At 29.6% G+C, this 20,755-nt stretch overlaps 3 protein-coding genes across 3 annotated transcripts; all 3 read right to left on the bottom strand.

Moving 5' to 3' along the window:
- Positions 1-835: 835 nt before the first annotated feature.
- LOC105852582 (uncharacterized) lies at positions 836-3,479 on the bottom strand. The gene is made up of 6 exons (XM_073363669.1): positions 3,474-3,479; positions 2,685-2,968; positions 2,460-2,519; positions 2,319-2,353; positions 1,925-1,992; positions 836-1,433 (listed from the first exon to the last, which is right to left on the bottom strand). Exons 1-6 carry the CDS (start codon positions 3,477-3,479, stop codon positions 1,389-1,391), a joined length of 498 nt encoding a protein of 165 aa, XP_073219770.1. The 3' UTR covers positions 836-1,388.
- Positions 3,480-4,771: 1,292 nt separating this feature from the next.
- LOC101491298 (linoleate 9S-lipoxygenase) lies at positions 4,772-9,651 on the bottom strand. The gene is made up of 9 exons (XM_004510355.4): positions 9,350-9,651; positions 8,081-8,367; positions 7,727-7,967; positions 7,104-7,424; positions 6,917-7,002; positions 6,718-6,825; positions 6,301-6,605; positions 5,954-6,217; positions 4,772-5,764 (listed from the first exon to the last, which is right to left on the bottom strand). The coding sequence occupies exons 1-9, from the start codon at positions 9,585-9,587 to the stop codon at positions 5,008-5,010; spliced, it is 2,607 nt and encodes an 868-aa protein (XP_004510412.1). The 5' UTR covers positions 9,588-9,651; the 3' UTR covers positions 4,772-5,007.
- A 5,108-nt stretch (positions 9,652-14,759) lies between these two features.
- LOC101491624 (linoleate 9S-lipoxygenase-like) lies at positions 14,760-19,844 on the bottom strand. Its single transcript, XM_004510356.4, has 9 exons — positions 19,529-19,844; positions 18,317-18,603; positions 17,989-18,229; positions 17,008-17,328; positions 16,811-16,896; positions 16,587-16,694; positions 16,167-16,471; positions 15,818-16,081; positions 14,760-15,720 (listed from the first exon to the last, which is right to left on the bottom strand). The coding sequence occupies exons 1-9, from the start codon at positions 19,764-19,766 to the stop codon at positions 14,964-14,966; spliced, it is 2,607 nt and encodes an 868-aa protein (XP_004510413.1). The 5' UTR covers positions 19,767-19,844; the 3' UTR covers positions 14,760-14,963.
- Between the last annotated feature and the right edge of the window lie 911 nt (positions 19,845-20,755).

The following is a 20,755-nucleotide window of genomic DNA, read 5'->3' as shown; positions in this document are numbered from 1 at the left end:
AAAAGGCCGACGCTAAATATGATTTAGCGCCGCAGCAGAGGCTCAATCTAAAAGGCTCGAAGCTAGTCATTCGCGTCGGCTTCTTGTCATCGGACGCTACAATCTATGGCAGAATGGCCGAAGCTACATGTTGTGTCGATGAAACCGACGCTAAATAGCGTCGGTTAGGCCTACGCTAACATTGAAAATCCCAAAAAATATATCGCGATACAGAACCACGTAATATAAAAGCTGTGTTAATAAATCCACAACGCAAATTACAAATAGTTATTACAAAAAAATATTATTGCACACGAAAAAAAGATAAAATAAATAATAGTATATCAAACTTAGATGAAATTAAGGTAATTAGAGAATCGAATGAATAGCATAGTCCACCTTAAAAAAAAAAAACGATAAGCAATTAAATCTAGATTTGAATTTTGTCATTTTTAATTAGAACATTGTTCACTTGTTCTAGAGTTCTATATAAATACAATGTGTTTTTCCACTCTCAAATTCCTTCAAATATTACCACCATTTCATTATAAAGGAAAAAAGAAAGTATTTTCGGTCTAAAATGAAAAAGTATACGATAAGACTTACTCTTATTAAGGGGATTAGCACAAGGTCTTACAAATTCTCTAAAATTACCTTACCCTCCAAGATCAAGAAGGAGAAACTTTACAAACAACTTAAAAGTAAGTTTTTGAGGCCATTTACTCATGCAAAATACATATAAACCTCAATAAAAATTTCACATAATCCCATCTCATAATAGAACATAAAAACTAAAAAAATAAAAATAACATAGTACCTTTCCTTGATAAAGAACAAAAGGTAGGAGAATAAGAAATGCAGCACAGGGAAAAGAAAATGATAATGGTAAAACATGTAAGACCCAAAGATCTAAGATAACCCATAAGCATAGCATTCCCATCATAAACAAATTGCACACCATTTCCCTCCAATTACAGCCACATCTTCCATCATACCATAACTCATCATTTTTACTCATTTCTTATAATTCCAAATTCCAAACATGAGAGGAGTGATTTATATTTTAGTCTATCCTCTCTTTTATATCTCAATTTCAATTCCCTCTATACTCAATAATTCTCTCTATCATAAATCATATATTAAACTAATAACAAGAAAATGAATATGGAACTAATCATGAGAGTATTGATGATGTATGCAATCCAAGTCTCCACAATAAAAGTTCTATTAGTTTTGAAGTCTAAGGTCTACATCACTAACACATAATCAACTAGAAGACAATAAGTGCGAATTTAATACTTACAAGCTCAAGTTCCACATCAATATGAGCCTTGTGGCATGAGGTCTGGAACGCTCTTCTTCTTGGTGAAGCTCGACGATCTTATTTTGATTGGAGATGTTCTTGAATTTTACGCCTTCCCTGTAAGCTTGAAGACAAATCCAAGCTTCCTCACCTAGAAAAAAATATATGAACTTAAGAAACAAATCAAACATGACAATGTAAACAATTTGTAAACTAGACATAGATTACCAATGATAAATAAGGGTAACAATAAGAACAATCAACTTGTAAACTAGACGATGAGATCAATAATCTATTACAACTTACAAGAACCTCAAAATATAGATTATGCAAGTATCAACCAATAATTGTGAGTCAGAATGCTTCCATCAATAATCTATTGCAACTTACAAGAAGCAAACGTGCTTTTCTTATAATGACACAATAACTAAATCCCTAAGTTACATCTTTGTTCACATAAGGTAAAATTAAAAGGTAAGTTATCAAACATGCAAATAAGGAACAAAAAAGCTTAACCTTGTTCAATATAAACATTAAATTTAAATAACAAAAGAAAATCATAAGTCTAATAATCATCAATCTCAATCCAATGCTCAAAATATACTTTAGTTCAATCAAGGCAGGTGCAGCTAAAGGTCTTACTGTTTCCAAATCACACCATAATAATGGAAATAATGATCTTTTCAACGTGGGCTTCATCGCTAGGTCTGCTGCAAAGATTCAAGCTATAGCTAATAACAAATTCATCCTTCTACATGATGAGGACAATGCATGTAGCTCAAACTAGACTGTAATTGAGGATGAACTAGGGATTAATGTTAATTCTCAAGGCTACATCCCTCCAAATGACAGTACCCTGTAAGTTACAGAGATATCAGAAACACCTTTGGATGATATGACTACAAGATTTGGAGTTGCACCCTCCTTAACATTTTTTAGGAACACAAGGCACAATTGCACCTTATTAAGCCACAATAAGAACAACATTTATCAACATACAAAATCAATCACTAACAACAATCAAATGTAAACTAACCATGATTATGAGACATCACATCCAGATCCACTAATCTGCAATTCAATCACATAATAGTTTCATATTTTTCAGACTTCAGTAAAAAGAACAGAACATGGCAATATCAAAAAAAATTAGGGTTCAAGGATCAAAGTAGCTTACCTGATGCTGCAAGAGTTGTGTGAGGGCTTCCTAGAAGAGAAGGGAGAAGTGGTCATATGACTGTGAATAGAGGTCAAAAATCATATTTGAACAATGTAACAATAATGCTTTCTAAAATATGGGGTTTAGGATTTTATAAAAATTGAGAGAAAATGAAAGATTAGAGTTTCATAAAAATTGTTCCTTTGAAACTCAAACTCGAGACTTTAGGAAAGAAAAACTCACCTTTGAATAAAATGAAGACAACAGTGGAGGAAGAAAAGTATGGCATGGCAGTGATAAACCAAAACTTTCTGCAAAGAAAAAACTGGAAGGAAATTAGAATAGACAAGAATGAGGGAAACGAGAGTGATGAGAATGAATGAGGGAAAGAAAGGAAAATCGTGAAGGTTTTTTTGGTGTGTGGGGCAAAAAGAAAGGGATGAAGGGAGGAGAATGGAAGGAAGAGAACTGGTGGAAAGAGACGAGAGTGGACGGTTAAAACCGTATTTTCTAGCGGTTATTATTACCTAGAATATAACCCGGGCAATACTTCATAATTCTATAAATAAGTAGTTATTGTGAATAAGATTTTAAAAATAATATAATTTATTTATTTTATTTGTAGAGTAATTTTTTTAAGTGGATTTAGTAGAGTAATTATTATATATAAGTTGACATACACACATTTGAGAATAAGTAAAATGTTTTGTATAGTGAAGATCATCCTACAAATAAAATTCATAAATTATATTTATTGTTAAAAATCTTAAAAATATTTTAATAAATATTAATATATATAATTATCTACCACAAAATTATATTAATCATGCTCTTCTTTTGTGTTGTCAAAATATTGTTAGAAAAATATGAAAATAATTTTATCATTTAGTATTCATTTCATTATAATCTGTAAAAAAAACAAATAATTTTTTAATCTAAATGGTAAATAGTTTTATCTCAAAGACACAATAATAACACTCATATAAAGCTGAATATGGACAATATTATTTGTCTTTTGAGAAGCCAACATACGATCATGTCGTAGATGAGATCACATATGTCTCTAAAAACAATATTATAACTAAGAACAATCAAGATTTTGAGAAAAATGAACAAATAAGTATAATATGTTACAAAATACCACTTACTCAAAAACTATTTGTACAAAAAAAAACAATTCCAACTATATCTACTTCTTTGAAATAATTGGGTTGCAAAGAGATTTTCTTTTGAGTTGATAAAGTGGAGTTGTGAAAACTTATATGCATAATGTTTTCTCATGACATTGACAAATCTTAAAAGTTAATAGCATAAGTTGCGATATATAAGTTAATTGCATGATGCTGCGAAATAAAAGATAATTGCATAAGGTGTGTTAAAATAGCTACAAGAAAAAAATATATTGACCATTTAAATATTGGAGTTTCAGTTACCAAAATATAATGTCAAAATAAATATTAGAGTTTCAGTTTTGTTTTTAATAAAACACTAATTGTATAGATTATTTGAAGAAGTAGAATAGTATACGTAGAAGAAAAAAACTTATATATTGATTGTACTTAAATTTGTAACTCATGACACATTAATAGTTATACATACTATTATATGTTAAATAATAATAATAATAATAACAACACAACATTTGATAAAGATGTAGGAGTCTATTTTAATATATATAATAGATAAAATGTGTGTTAAAGCAAAATGAAAGTTGAATAATAAAGAGAATTTAAGCGGAAAAACCATTTAGATGTGGCACATGAGATTTTTGTTGAGGTGACAATATTTGAATGAAATGACATAATATTAGATGATTTTTAAGTGGGAGTCTATTTTAATTTAAGATTTTTGTTAAAGGGACAATATTTGAATGAAATGCCATAATATTAGATGATGTTTATGTAGGAGTCTATTTTAATATATTGTTTATCTAAAAGAAAAAGGTTTAAAAACATGTAATGATGGAAGAAGAGATAGATAAACCTTTAAAATGATTCAATATATTAATTGATAGTTAAAACATACAAAGAGGAAAAATTGTTATCAACAAAGAGGAATAATTGTTATCAATAATGATGAGGAAACACCGTTAATTATCAATAATGATGGAGGAATAATGAATGTCTAATAATTGATAACATATTTATTTATTGTGTTGTAATTTGTAACTTATAGCATATGAATAATTTTACAAAATATATATGAAAAAAATAAATTGCAAGTATGATAATAAGAAAGAGGAAGAATCTTGTTAGACGTGCCACATCAATTTTTTTTTTATGGGACAATATTTGAATGAGATGACACAATATTTGATAAACACGAAGGAGTCTATTTTAATATATATTATAGATACATTTTTTTAATTATTATATATAGATACATATATATCACAGATCTAGTTTGTTACAAGGTAAAACAAACACAATAGTTCTTATTGATTAAAGTAAAACATAATTAAACAAACATACATGGTAATGTAACCGTAGATAATGAGTGAGGGAATTGAATTCCTTCTCATCTGTTATTCATATTCATAGTAGAAACACAACAACCATGACCTTCTTTAAATAGAGATACTATTGGGAATGCCTCTAAAAGTCAATCCTTCTTCACTAGAAGGATAAAGAAGAGTGTATGGCATCTTCACAGGTCCATTTCGATTCCTAAGTGTCTCATCATTGTTCCTTTGAGTGAGCTTTTGCTCAATTTCAGCCAACTTCTTTCCAAACCTCTTGTAGGCCTCTATTGGTTGTGAGTCAGAAGTCCATAGATCACCTTCAATTCTCTGTCCAAGGTATTGCTCATCAGAAGCATGCCTTGACAAGACCTCTATAATGGTCAGGTCAGTAAGGGTATCATTCTTTGGTGTGATTGTCCTCAAATATGTCTTTTGGTAGTTCTTAGCAAGTTCATCATACTCAGGGGATCCTTTCTCAGGCATATATCTCCTACTTTTAGTTGGTCGGTTAAGGATATATCCTCCATATGGATATTGTCCAAAATTAACAGCTGCATGAAGTGCTGAAGCAATCCATATGAGAATGGTGCAAGCTTCAATCAACTCTTTACGAGTTTGCATCTTAAACCACCATGTAGCATTCTTCAAGTCACCATGACCAACCTCTACAAGTTCTTTCCAAAATGCTTGGAGTTCAGAATCTTGTGCAATAGCATCATCTGACTTGTAGTAAAAATTCACATATTCTTCAACCCATGACTTGATAGCAGCCCATATTTCTAGTCCATCAGAAGCATAAGGGTAGTCTTCTATTAGAAGGCGAATACCATATGGTGAGGATGGATCCTCAACAGCCACTCCCCTATATAACAAGCAAGGAAAATATAATTAAAATATAAAAATTAGATCAATATCTTTTTTAACAAATTAATGGAGTGACCCTTTTGTAAGGTTACCTTTTATGTAATTAAAATATAAAAATTAGATCAATATCTTAAACCACAAATTAATGGAGTGGCTCATGGATGAAATATTTTGTAATTAAGATTACCTTTTGAGTAAATCATAAGGTAGTCCTTGCTCAGTGAAAACCCAATCCTTGTAAACAGTAGAAGACATTTCCAAAGCATATCCACCCCACAAGAATGTTGATTCTATAATACCTTCGGCATTGACAAGGACATTTCGAGCAAGTGCATTTATGTTCATTGTATCACGATAATGTGGAAGTAAAAGTTTATGAATAGGATGAACCACACTAAGATGTCTATTTGTTGCTATGATGAATGGCTCAACAACAGCGTGAGTGTTCAACCTGTCACATATATATATTCATGAATTACTCATGGATAGATAAAACATGTTACATTGTACAAACATCATTAATGAAACTCATACCAATGGCTAACAAGTTGGTGATAACAGGAGTCATTTACAACAACATAAGCCTTGGAAAGTAGCCAAATTGAAGCTTCAACACCTTCGCTTGCCGGCAAGTATACATTACTAACAGGACCAAAACTATCACCTTGAGGATGTGGCCTACTTAGCTCAATTGCCAATGGCTTCAATGTTCCATCATTTTGCAAGAAAAGAATGGTTCTTGTAGCATAGGCCTTAGTGTCGGTTGCATTTATTTTCCTCAAATATGGAAAAAGTGGATCGTGGTGATCAAGTATATACAATCTATTATTTTGGATGGCCTGTTAAACAAAATATAATTTTTTTGATGTGGTTCATTTGAATAAAAACAATCAATTTTGCTGAAAAAGAAAAATATAATGAATCCTTTTGGGGAGTGTCCAATTGTCTTACCTCTTCTACGGTGACACCACTCATGTTTGGCTCTAAGTGTTCTTTGGTTATTGTGCTAGTATTATCACCATAGATTTGACTATCTAACTTGCTCTTTGGTGGGAACTCCTAAATTAATTGTAGCAAAAAATGAGGTTAATTACCAATTATAATTATAGGATGAAAAGAGACAAATTATAATGTTAACTATGAAGTTTACCGTAAGTATTTTGATGATGTGTGGATTAACACCAGCAATCATCTCCCTTGCAAATTCCTCATCAGTCATCCAAGCAGAATGATCCACTATTCATGATAGAAAAATTTTAATAGAACATTGAACATCTTTTTTATGATTTAGCATGTAAATATATTTACAAGACTAGGAATTTGTGAGTAATATATACCTTGAACCACTTTAGGTGGTGGGAATTTAAGTGCCGATTCACCATCACTTCGGAAAAGTTCAGTAAACAATGGTATTGGGCTAATTTCACTTAATATATTAGTGGGAAGCTTAATTCCACCATCATAGAGCGAGCGTACATCTTCAAAAGTGTTAAATTCAGGTTCATTGAGTTGTAATGTAACTACAGATCTTAACCGAGGTATGATATTTTGAGATGCTGATTTGAGTATGTAAACAAGAAAATCTGACGACTTCAAGTGACCAAATGATTCATCTCTTGGAAGGTAAACAACGTCGCTCCGACTCTCACTCTTAGGATCTGTTCACGTATAAAATAACAAAATATGTTATAGAAACTACAATAATATTTTTAAAATCACAAGTAGAGTAAACATTGTATGAACAAAAAGACACATTGTTCTGCTCCAAAAAAGTGGCACCATGTCAGTATAGTTAGCCTTAATTTCAATTATGTCAAGGTACCATTAAACAACCTGTATTGGTCACTAGTAACAAAAAAACATTACATAAAAAGTTACATTAAATACAATTTCACATTTTAGTACAATATTATTGGATTTGTACTAAAATATACGTTAAAAGTAAAATAGAAGGCTTAACCTTTGCTAGTTGGTTTTTTGCCAGTTCTACCCCTTCGAGGGTAAGGAAGGGTGCTCGATCCTCCAAGAATTGGACGAGCTAAGGTACTTTTCTTGTCGGGCTCACCCAAATCATTGTAGACATCATAATCATATATTCTTTCCCATTCTTTACGTTCTCCAGTTCCATCTCCTCTTAAAGTTTTCAACTCTTCTTTTCTATAGTACACTAATGGAGCTGGTGTTTCACTTGGAATATATGTCTACATAAATTTAATCATTCATAACCTCAAGTTTAACGAACAATAATCTATATATATAACATTTTTAATAAATATATTTAACAAAGTAAGATAAAATTTATATACTTAATTACCTTGTTGGCAAAGAAAATGCGACCAGTTTTGTACTTTTTAGAATTGTAAACCCATGAGTTGCAAACAAAGTTGATGGTTCCATGGTTTGGAACATCTTCAAGAGTCAAACTCACAAGGAAGAATTCACCTTGCATAAAATTATCGATATAAAAAGCTCCTGGAATTCCCATATCACTATCCCATTCAAAATGAATACTGAAAGCAGTTTGTTTGTCTCCCAATGTTGGTAAAGAGGTAAGAAGACCTTCCAAAAATGTTTGCTTTCCTACTTTTCCTTTTCCAGTTCCTATTAAAATGTCAAATTTTGGATTCCCAATTTCATTAATCACCATCCTAAACTGATTATTTATAACTAATATTCTAAATAAAAAATAACACGAAACTAAGGTCAATCTTAATGGACTGAGGGGTAAAACTCTTCAAAAATATAAGATAAAATTACTTACAGTTGATAAAACTAAGAATTTTTTTTTACTCCTTCATATAAGTCCAATTATATATGATCGTCTTAAAATTTTAAATTACATAAGAAAATTTCTAGATGTGACTCTCATTTATGCAGCACCCAACAAATCTAGGACTCTAGATCAAAGGTGGATAATATATTCAAAAATAATTATTATCAAAGTAAAAGTCTTAACTGATTTTTTTGAGAAAAATAAATTGAAACCTTGCAACTTTGGTCTTGGATAAAAATAGTAAAATATTTTATTCCGAAATCACTTGTCTCTTTACACTTTTTTCATTTATCTTGTTATTTAAATAAATGATTTTCTATAAATCTATTTTTTATTTGTTTTCGTCTCATTTAGAGTATTCTTTTTTTTAGATTAACTTAGATACACTCCAACGTGATTAACGTTTACAGATTCGGAGACAAAAATACTTTGGTCAGTTTAAATTTATCAAATTTAAAAGTATTTTATTGTTTTATGTCATTAATCTAAATATTAAATTTGTTCACAAATTCACGATTTTCAATTTTAATGAATTTATATTTGTATTATTCTCTATCTATGTATTTTATTTATTTAAATGAAGTTTATATTATTGTTTAATAAAAAAAATAATCTTAATTTTACCAATAAAAAATGATAAAACTTTTTTAAATAATGACAAACTTTATCTACTCTTTGGATCAACTTACTTAACCTTTTTATAATAGAAATAATTTATATGTAAACATTTAATTAAATGGTATATTAAAACAGAGAGAGTGAATAGTAACTAAAAAAAAATTAGAGAGTGAGAAAGAGAATTGTTATTACCATCGTCAGTTGTAGCACTGATCAACTTGAAAGCAATAGAACGACCCAAGAAAGAAGTGGCGGTATCAAGTAAAGAGCCGGCGATATCTCCGATAGCGCCGATGGCACCACCGATTATACCACCGGGGCTTTGAACTGCAGTGAGAGTGTTGATGTCCAAAACATTCTTTTGCATCAACACCACAGTTCCTTTCAGCTTTTCGCCTCTGTTAAAAATACCTTTCACCAATGAAGCCATCAAGCTATGTTAATTAATTCACTTTCTTTGTCAAATGTAAGAAAAGCTCGTGTCTTGTAACCATGGAGTGTGCTCAGTATTTATAGACTATCGTAGTTGTCATAAGAAGGTTAGATCACTAAAAATATACTTTTTTATTCATTATTTGACAACATGTAAAAATACATTGGGACACATCTCTTCAGCTATTTTTTTAATTTTTTATTAAATTTTATTTATTAAAAAATGTAGGATGATAAAATAATGTCTCAACTTAAGTTAGTGAAGATTTTATAGTTGATTGAACACTTACAAATAATTTACATTTTTACTGCTATATTAATGTTGTTGTTTCTTGTGCAATTTTTTATTTATCATGATTATCTCGTGGTTTTTAAAATAATAATATATCATTTGCATAATTATTTTGATCGTTGTTATATGTACCGGCTTCGACGTTATGGGTAATGATGAGCCTATTGCACTATTGTTAATTACGTTCTTACGTGTAAGCCGACCAAAATATTCTTTTTTTAATTTTTGTACTCTTGTTTAAAAGTAAATTTCTAATTTAACCCTTGATCTCACCTATTCACTAATTAATTTATTAAAGTATTCTAATTTAATATTTCTAATGTTAATCACGTTTTTGTTTTGTTTTAAGGGATAGTTAACTTTAGAGTTATCTTTATATTATAATATAGAAAATATAATTTAAATTATATTTTATTTTATCTTAAATCTAAAATAACAGTAGTATTTGACTATTTCACACAAATTAAATAAAATTTGATAATTAAAAGATAAAATAATTATTGTTAATTAAATTATTCTTCTTAACCATTGATATATTCTATTTACCATAAATACAAAATAGTGAGTAATAAGTTGATAGTGATTAACATAATATTAATACTTAATTGTAGTTTTGAACACTTTATTTTTATCAATTCACGAAATTGATCCCACTATTTTAAAAGTAGGTAATTTTAGTTCCTTTATTAGATTTTTGAACTAAAAAAATGACAATTCGACGTATTTTAAATAATATGAGCTTCAGTTCAATGGTATAGAATCATCTAAGTGAATTAATTATTCATATATCAGTAATTAAATTAAAAATATGAAAAAAATTTGAAGTTGAAAGTTAAATTTCTATAGAGTTTTATTTTGATTTTATGAATATTAATTATTCTATATCATCGTATCATATAACATATTATTTAAAACATGTCACGTGACCATTTTTTAGTTAAAAATAGAAGGAGGAGCCAAATTGTGAACTTCTAAAATAGGAGATCAATTTATGAATCAGTAAAAATATAATGACTAAAACATAATATTAATTTTACAATATATTAATTATACAATGTTCGTACATTATCAATATAAAATAATTTTACATTGACATCCAACAAAAAATCGTCATATTTCTATGTCACATGATTAATTTTAAAATAATTATAAAAATGTATAATGATGTGGCAAAATCATGAATTCTTATTAAATGTATGTAAAACAATTTTCCACCGAGAATGTATATTCTTTAATTTCATCGTAAATTATTCACACTTTTGTATATATTGGAACACTAACCTCTTTTGTCATTCTCCCCTTATCTCTTTCTCTATTGTTATGATGATTAGAGTTTGGTTCAACCTTCTTTAAATTATTTCGTCATTGTTTTGTTATTGTGTTCCCAAAAATTTAGGAATGTAATATGATTCTATTTTCTCTTTTTTGATGTAATTGTGTTTGCATTGCTTTTTAGTGATCAATTCTTTGATTGTTCTTTCTCTCCTCTTCCCATTTTGCTTTTGGTTGTTTCTTATTGGGTTTTCAAAATCAATTCACTACATATCGTCTTCCACTTTTTGTGCTTGAAGAGTGGGGTTTGATGATCATCATCATGTAGGCTCTCATTTCATTGTGTTTGATTGTGATTACTGGGAACATGTTAATTGGCATTGCTACAAACAACATCCATAAATTCATGTAATCGAACAATTTTTTGTTACCTTAATTATACCTTCCACAATATCTCTACCGCTATCGACCCATTTGTTATGACTAATATTGTGGAGTTGATTTTTTTTGTCCATCTATTTTTATTGTTGCGAATCTTTGCTAATTTGGTGTTAAATTACGGGTCAGTTGTCCAATTGATTTAGTTGGATTTTCGTTGTAAATTTTTTTGTTGGTTGGATTTTTCTTTTGATTGTGATTTATTAATATGACCGATGTTCCTTTTTTTGGGTGATATATTTTATTTGGTTGCTCCCTTCTCGATTTATTTCTTTCTTTATAGTGAATGTTTGATATAGTCGATGATCTTTTCTTTGGTTGTTGCTCCTTCTTTGGCTGCTCATCTCTATATTGGTTTTATATTGTGGTTGTTGCTCTAATTACTCTTCATGTCATGTATATTTTTCTATTTTTTAGTTTCAACTTTCGTCTTTGAATTGTAGTTTTTAGTCAATTAAGTTTCATTTTAGAATAAAATTGCATATCTTTGTTGTCTGAGTAAATGATTGAATTTGATTTGTTTTCCTATTTAATCAAAAAAATTGTTGTAGTGTTGTTTTGAAAGAGTCTCAAATTATTCAAGAGAATATTGTCTGTAACATTTTGCTTAATTTCTCAGGGCACAAATTCAAATTAAAGTGACTTTTGGAAGCTTAGGGAGATTGTTTCTTGCATCGAAGGTGTGGAAGTGTGTCTTAAATCAATAACAATTTGGAGTTAGTTAGTTAGTTATAAATGCATTGTGTATGTTGTAACGTGTTGTTGCAAGTGGTAATTGATGATTGAGAGAGAGGGACATATACAATTCGAGATTCATAGAAATTCAAAGAAGAAAGATCAAGGGAGAGAAAAAGATTGAGTAAAATGACTAGTATTGCTAATTCATAAACAATGATAGATACTAAGAGATCAATCTTGAGAAGACCTTAATCTTGTAAAGTTCAATTAACAATAGTGGATTAATCTTGTTTGCTTTGCCCGTGACGTAGGTCTCATCAATTGGGACTGAACGCGTAAATCTGAGTGTTATTCTTCTCCTATCTCTCTTTAATTTTCGTTTACATTGATTAAAAACTGGTTTTTAAACTGTAGAAAAAGAAGAACGATAAATAGTCTTCGTTTTCTGGTTTTCAGTTATGTTCAACAACGTTCTCCGTTTTCGTTTTTTCTCTGCAATTATTTGTCTTCTATTTTTGTTGGTTAATTCTTGTTGCAGATCACAATATTGTTTTAACCGAAGGAACACAAAGTTGAATATTTCAACCTAAGATACTGGATTTGGAGATTTCGTTCTTGATATTTCATGTGTAAAATCTTAACTTGTTTTATATTGAATAGGTTAAGTGGCTAAACTCTTCAATGTTCAGGATAAGTAGAATTTGATTAAACCTTTGAATATATTGTTTGATTGTTTTTTTTTATCTTTTGAACGAGTTTATTGAATTGTTTTTCTTATCTCTATGTTTAATGCTATTGATAGACCGATCAAACAATATATTCTTGGTCAATTGAGATATTTTAAGAAGTAAAAGATCAATAAAAAAATTCTTGGTCAATTAAATTTAACTCTAATTTTAAATCTACTAAGAAATTATGATTTATTTTAGGATTAAAGGTTTTGTTATTAAGAAATTAGGAAAATAACAATGAAGAGAATTTAGTAACATTTCACTAGACGACTTCAGTAGCTATGTTGTTGTCCAATCATATTTATATCTTTTTTTTCAATTAAGTAATTCAATTACAACTCAACAGTATAATACAATATTTGTGATCGACACTAAGTAACTATTGTATTATTACTTGCAACGATTCAATATATTTGCTGACATTGCTATCATTCTCCTTATTTGGTTGATCTATTCTCTGTTAGTTTCTCTCTTTAATGTGACTATCTAGTATAGTTGTTGTTCATTTTTTGGTTGTTTTTCTCTCTTATTGTTCCTCTATTATAAGTATTTGAAATGAATGTTGCTCTTTCTTTAGTTGTTCATCTCTCTAATAGTTCTGATCTTAGTTGGTTTAATTTGATATTCTCTTTTAAAAATATATCAGTTGATCACTTCAATAACTGTAGTAAAATTAATAGTTCAGTAAGCCAAACTGAAGCTTCATCACCTTAGCTTGCAGGCAATATACATTACTAACATGACCATAACTATCACCTTGAGGATGAGGCCTACTTAGCTCAATGGTCAATGGCTTCAAAGTTTCATCATTTTGCAAGAAAATGATGGTTCTCGTAGCATAAGCCTTTGTGTCAGTTGCAGTGATTTACCTCAAATATGGAAAGAGTATATTTTGGTGATCAAGTATGTATAACCTATTATTTTCGAAAACCTGTTCAATAAGGTATGTTTTTTTTAATAAAGAAACAATTATACATAATATTAATAGTATAATTAATTCTTTCAAATAATATGTTGTATTATGGCATTGATGATCACCTGTTCTAGAGTGACCCCTTCGATGCTTTGGCTATCTAATTTGCTCTTTAGCGGGAACTCTTATATTAAATGTACCAAACATTGGGGTAAATTACCAATTATAAACACAGTACGAAAAGTGGACAAAAAGTCTTCATTTATTTTTTTCATATTATGTTAATAATATTAAACTATTAACTTTATCAAAAGTTTGAAATTTCACACTAATAATCATCTCACGTGCAAATTTTTCATTAACCATCCATATAGAATGATCACTACAAATAGTAATAATAACATGTTAAAAGATTTGAGTTTAATGTATACGATTTTGTATATAAATATATTGTTGAGACTAGGAATTTGTGTATAATATATACTTTGAACAACTTTAAGTGTTGGATACTTAAGTGTCGATTCACCGTTATTTCGAAAAAGTTCCTTGAATAATAACGGTAAGGATGTTCTTGTGAGCATCCCTCACAAATTATTCCATATATTTTCTATAATATGACCATTCCCTTTCATAACTGATATGCACTCTACATAGTGAACTAGTGGTTACTAGTTCCCCTTATCCTAAGATATTTTGAGAATAAGTTCTATATAACACTTTTGAATAATAAATCCAATATTTTTTTCATGTGATAATTGATTATAATTCTTAAACTCCATTAATATTGAAAAATAGTTGGTTGAAGAAATAAAATCATTAAAAACCTTGATATATGTTCATAATTCATTCACTCAAAATATGAAGTTTGCATTTTATATAATAGCTCCATCACAATACAAGGTACAATTACAAACATAGAAGTTTTTATTGAGGAAAGACATTATTACAATCAACCAAGCATACATAAAAACATGACCATACATAGCAGGAGAAGGAATTCAATTATTCTCATATTTTATTCATAGCAACCACACAACAACCATGACCTTTTTAGATGGAGACACTATTAGGAATACCTCTGAAAGTCAATCCTTCCTCACTAGAAGGATAAAGCAAAGTGTATGGCATCTTCACAGGCCCATATCGGTTTCTCAATGACTCATCTTTGTTCCTTTGAATGAGCTTTTGCTCAATTTCAGCCAATTTACTTCCAAATTTCTTGAAGGCCTCTACTGGTTTTGAGTCAGAAGTCCAAAGGTCGCCTTCAATTCTCTGTCCAAGGTATTGCTCATCAGAAGCATGCCTTGACAAGACCTCTATAATGGTCAGGTCAGTAAGGGTGTCATTCTTTGGTGTTATTGTCCTCAAATACACTTTTTGGTAGTTCTTAGCAAGTTCATCATACTCAGGGGATCCTTTCTCAGGCATATATCTCCTACTTTTAGTTGGTCGGTTAAGGATATATCCTCCATATGGATATTGTCCAAAATTAACAGCTGCATGAAGTGCTGAAGCAATCCATATGAGAATAGTGCAAGCTTCAATCAACTCTTTACGAGTTTGCATCTTAAACCACCATGTTGCATTCTTCAAGTCACCATGACCAACCTCAACAAGTTCTTTCCAAAATGCTTGGAGTTCAGAATCTTGTGCAATAGCATCATCTGACTTGTAGTAAAAATTCACATATTCTTCAACCCATGACTTGATAGCAGCCCATATTTCTAGTCCATCAGAAGCATATGGATAGTCCTCTATCAAAAGACGAATGCCATGTGGTGAAGTTGCATCCTCAACAGCCACTCCTCTATATAACAAGCAAGGTAGATAACATGAATATTGTTTTAGATCAACAATTTTCTAGCTAATGAAAATAACTAGGATCTAATGTTTTGTTACATTACCTTTTGAGTAGGTCATTAGGTAGTCCTTGCTCAGTGAAAACCCAATCCTTGTAAACAACAGCAGACATTTCCAAAGCATATCCTCCCCACAAGAATGTTGATTCTATAATACCCTCAGCATTGACAAGGACATTTCGTGCAAGTGAATTTATGTTCATTGTATCACGATAGTGTGGAAGTAAAAGTTTGTGAATAGGGTGAACCACACTAAGATGTCTGTTTGTGGCTATGATGAACGGTTCAACAACAGCATGAGTGTTTAACCTGTCAACCATATAGATATTAATGAATAACTTACAAATAAATAAAGTATGTTAGAGTGTATAAATATCATTAATGAAATTCATACCAATGACTGACAAGTTGGTGAAAGCATGAGTCATTTACAACTACAAAAGCCTTAGCAAGTAACCAAATAGAACCTTCAACACCTTCACTTGCTGGCAAATAAACATCACTAACAGGACCGTTACTATCACCTTGAGGATGTGGCTTACTTAGCTCAATGGCAAGTGGCTTCAAAGTTCCATTATTTTGCAAGAAAAGGACGGTTCTAGTTGCATAGGCCTTTGTCTCAGTTGCATTTATTTTCCTCAAATAAGGAAAGATTGTGTCATGGTGATCAAGTATGTATAGAAGGTTGTTTTGGATAGCCTATTGAACAAAATATAATTAGTCATTGTGGTTCACTTTAACTAAAATGAGTGAATTCTCTAGAAAAGCAATAATAGCACCAATCCTTCATAATAATGTTAAATTATGACATTACCTGCTCTACAGTGACTCCACCCATGTTTGGCTCTAAGTGTTCTTTAGTTATTGTGCTGGTATTATTACCATAGAGTTGGCTATCTAGTTTGCTCTTTGGTGGGAACTCCTGCATTATATGTATCAAGCAATGAGGTTACCAATTACAAACATAGCGTAAAAGTGGATAAAATAGTTTCTATGTAATGTTATATTTGCTTAATAATGTTAATATATTGACTTTACCGAAAGTTTTTTGATGATGTGTGGATTCACACCAGCAATCATCTCCCTTGCAAATTCCTCATCAGTCATCCAAGCAGAATGATCCACTGTTTATAATAAGAAAATTTGAAAATATCCATGAGTTTTCTATATATAATTTTGTATGTTTATATTTATATATCTTATAATAGAAATAGGAATGTGTTACTCTTGTATACCTTCAACCACTTTAGGTGGCGAAAACTTAAGGGCTGATTCACCATCAGTGCGAAAAATTTCCTTAAACAATGGTATTGGGCTTATCTCGCTAAGTACATTAGTAGGCAGCTTAATTCCACCGTCATATAGTGAACGCACATCTTCAAAGGTGTTAAATTCGGGCTGATTTAATTGTAATGTAACTACCGAACGTAAATTGGGTATGATATTTTGAGTTGCTGATTTGAGTATGTAAATAAGAAAGTCAGATGACTTTGCATGGCCAAATGATTCATCTCTTGGAAGATAAACAAAGTCGCTCCGACTCTCACTCTTAGGATCTACATAAATACGTAAGAAAAAAATGAGTTAACAACGATAACATTTCTAAAATCATAAATAAAAAACACTATTCAATACTGACAAAACCATTTTGCATCTCAAGTTACCATATAACTTCACATTTGAACATTACGTAAATTTTTAATCCCTATAAAATTTAAAATTTTGTTTTTAGTCTCTGTAAAAAGAATCACATTTTTTAGTCCCTAATAAATTATTATACAAATATTTTTAGTCCTTGTTTGAACATCAACATATATGTATGAATGATTTTTTTTATATCCATGTATACAATACTATAAAAAGTTCTTCCACAAAAAATAAGCTCATAATTCGATTTCTAGATTAATATTTTAATGATTTTTATCTTGTATGACAATTAAAAAATTCATATTTAATTCATCATAAGTTAAAAAATTCTAAATTTTTATGGATGAACTTTTATTAATGTTCTAAACATGATTGCAAAATATCATTCAAAAATTTAAAAGTTAAAGAATATTTCTTTCCACCAAAACTTAAAACTTTTAAAATCATTTTGTAGAGACGAAAAACTTATTTAACACCACATTTAATTATGCTATATCATATGTACTAAAATATCTTTAAAAAAATTGATATAGGCAAATTGAAAAGTGACTTAATTGTTTAGGTTTAACCTTTCTTAGCTGGTTTTCTGCCTGTTCTGCCTCTTCGAGGATATGGCAAGGTACTAGATCCTCCAAGAACTGGACGAGCCAAGGTAGCTTTCTTGTCTGGTTCACCCAAATCATTGTAGACATCATAATCATATATTCTTTCCCATTCTTTACGCTCTCCAGTTCCATCTCCTCTTAAAGTTTTCAATTCTTCTTGTCTATAGTAAACTAATGGGGACGGTGTTTGACTTGGAAGGTATGTCTACATTTATATTTATTCGACAATGTCAAGTTTAACAAATATAATTTGTATGTAACATGTCATATAAATATGATTTTTTTTCCTTACCTTGTTAGCAAAAAAGATGCGATGACTTTTGTACTTATTATCATTGTAAACCCATGAGTTGCAAACAAAGGTGATCGATCCATGGTTTGGAATATCTTCTAGAGTCAAACTCACAAGGAAGAATTCATGTTGCATGAAATTTTCGACATAAAATGCTCCAGGAATTCCCATGTCATTGTCCCATTCAAAATGAATCCTATAAGCAGATTGTTTGTCTCCCAATGTTGGTATGGAGGTAAGAAGACCTTCCAAAAATGTTTGCTTTCCTACTTTCCCTTTTCCACTTCCTACACAAATTTCAGAGAGCAGATATTAAGTTATAGTAATCATAATTCTCACATTAACAACTTTATTAGTTATAACTATTCAAAATCTAAAGTCTCTTATTACTCAAATTCTTTCAAGTAATTTTGTTCATCCATTCGGCCTGAGTTATAATGGTAATGAAATAATTCAGATATTTTAGTAAATAGTTTAATGACAATGCACTGATTTATAATGATAATAGATACAAATTATTGATTATGTAATCATTTTATAAGATAATTACGATTATATAGTGAGATAATAAAATTATCGGTCTCTTGTTGTAAAACTAGTTTATACGGATAATGCTTCTTCTTTTTTCTCTTTAATAATAATTGTAAACTAAATACTAAAAGCAATATTTATTTGTTTTTAATTAGTCATTATTCACCGCTCATTTTATATTTGTGCCGATTAAATGACTTACATTTTTCAATGTACCATCTTAATAAATATATTTTATTTTTTGTATAAGAGTAGAGTATAAAGGAAAAATAATGCTCAATTATATTTTTATTTTTTTCAAATGATCAAAATTCTGAGACAAAATTAAAATACTATAAGTACCAAAATCAAGGACAGAGTGAGTACTAAAGAAAAAAAATGATACTATCAAAATCCAAAGGGAAAATATATAAGGTAATATTTTGTTAAATTTAAAATTCTTTATATAAGCAAATGAATTTTCATCAAGATGTAACAAAATTTACATTATCAATCAATTACTAATCTTTTTTACACGACTTTTAAATAAATATTATTAAAATTAAATATTTTAAATAATCTGATAATTATGATATATAAAGTGTTTAAAAAATCTTAAAATTGCTAGAGCATAAGGAAAGATGAAAATTATAAATTAATTATAAAGATGAATATATCTAAAGAAAGAGAAGTTATGATTACCATCAGCAGTGGTAGCACTAATCAATTTAAAAGCAACAGAACGACCCAAAAAGGAAGTGGCAGTGTCAACAACAGAGCCAATGGCACCACCAATAGCACCAAAGGCACCACCAATTATACCAGTTGGACTTTTAACAGCTGTGAGTTCATTAATGTCCAAAACATTCTTTTGCATCAACACCACTGTTCCCTTCAGCTTCTGACCCCTGTTGATGATACCTGTTACACCTGAAAACATCTTTGATAATTTTCTCTGATAAACAAATTGTATTGTATTTGATTTGGCAAATGAGAGAAATGCTCGTGGTTTGATACTATGGAAGTGTTCACTATTTATAGGGCCAAATAAGATATATTTGGATGAAGGAATTTTATTTTTTTAATATTTCTTTTGAGACTCGTGGCATATAAAATAATAATATATTGAATCATATGATTGGGGGTGTCTCTTTGAACTATTATTATATTACATATTATTATTACTCTATCCACAGAGTCCTCTATTTTTTGTTATTTTTTTATTTACTTTTTATGTTGGTCCCATTTTGGTGTTGATATACTAAAATTCGGTCGAGCGATAAATAAATTCAATATTTAATTCAAATGTGAATTGTAAATTTTATGTTGATTATGAATAATCAAGTTTAATATTAGATATATACAATATGTGACTCACATAATGTTTTAAAAAATTTGGTGAATTTGTGGTGTCAAAGTATAAGTATTTTGTAATTATGAAATTCATTAGTTGTATTAAAGTCAAGTTTAAATTGGTAGGTGAGAAAGTGAAAGAGTTTATTGGGGTTGGATGAATGACTTAGAAAGTTTCACACTTGTGAAAGAGAATATTGATATCCTACGTTTGACTCTCATCCAATAAAAATGAGTAGATTATGTGAAACAAATATAAATAAATTAACTTATATATCTAATTTTTTAATATTTTATATGAAAATGTAATTTTAAAGTCATTTGATATAGTAATTTTAATTCAATGTAACTATTCACCACAAGGTTTAAGGCTCCACCTCGAGCTCCATAACGACATCAATGTTGTTAAAGCCATGAGTTGTTTCCATCATCATTCAAACTTAGATTCTTCTTCATCAATCACTTGATTTACTTTCCTTTATTTTGTTTGAACATACCAATAGACATTACAATTATATGTAAATCATTGATTTGTCTATTATATTGTATGATATTGTTAATTTAGAGGTTTTTAAT

This window comes from Cicer arietinum, chromosome 7 (assembly GCF_000331145.2).
Source record: "Cicer arietinum cultivar CDC Frontier isolate Library 1 chromosome 7, Cicar.CDCFrontier_v2.0, whole genome shotgun sequence".
Taxonomy (NCBI): Eukaryota; Viridiplantae; Streptophyta; class Magnoliopsida; order Fabales; family Fabaceae; genus Cicer; species Cicer arietinum.
Note: the sequence above shows the minus strand (reverse complement) of the source record. Positions and strands in the feature narration are given on the sequence as shown.

Bases quoted from the DNA above. Each gene is read 5' to 3' on its own strand.
- LOC101491624 (XM_004510356.4), bottom strand. From the start codon at position 19,766: ATGTTTTCAGGTGTAACAGGTATCATCAACAGGGGTCAGAAGCTGAAG. The intron at 16,897-17,007 runs GTATACAAGAGT...TATTATAAACAG, and splicing joins GCCACCTAAAGTGGTTGAAG to TGGATCATTCTGCTTGGATG. The intron at 16,082-16,166 runs GTATGAATTTCA...TATGGTTGACAG, and splicing joins CACCAACTTGTCAGTCATTG to GTTAAACACTCATGCTGTTG.
- LOC105852582 (XM_073363669.1), bottom strand. The intron at 2,520-2,684 runs GTGAGTTTTTCT...CTCTATTCACAG, and splicing joins TGTCTTCATTTTATTCAAAG to TCATATGACCACTTCTCCCT. The intron at 2,354-2,459 runs GTAAGCTACTTT...ATTGAATTGCAG, and splicing joins CACAACTCTTGCAGCATCAG to ATTAGTGGATCTGGATGTGA.
- LOC101491298 (XM_004510355.4), bottom strand. From the start codon at position 9,587: ATGGCTTCATTGGTGAAAGGTATTTTTAACAGAGGCGAAAAGCTGAAA. The intron at 7,968-8,080 runs GTAATTAAGTAT...AAATTTATGTAG, and splicing joins GCATTTTCTTTGCCAACAAG to ACATATATTCCAAGTGAAAC. The intron at 7,003-7,103 runs GTATATATTACT...TATCATGAATAG, and splicing joins ACCACCTAAAGTGGTTCAAG to TGGATCATTCTGCTTGGATG.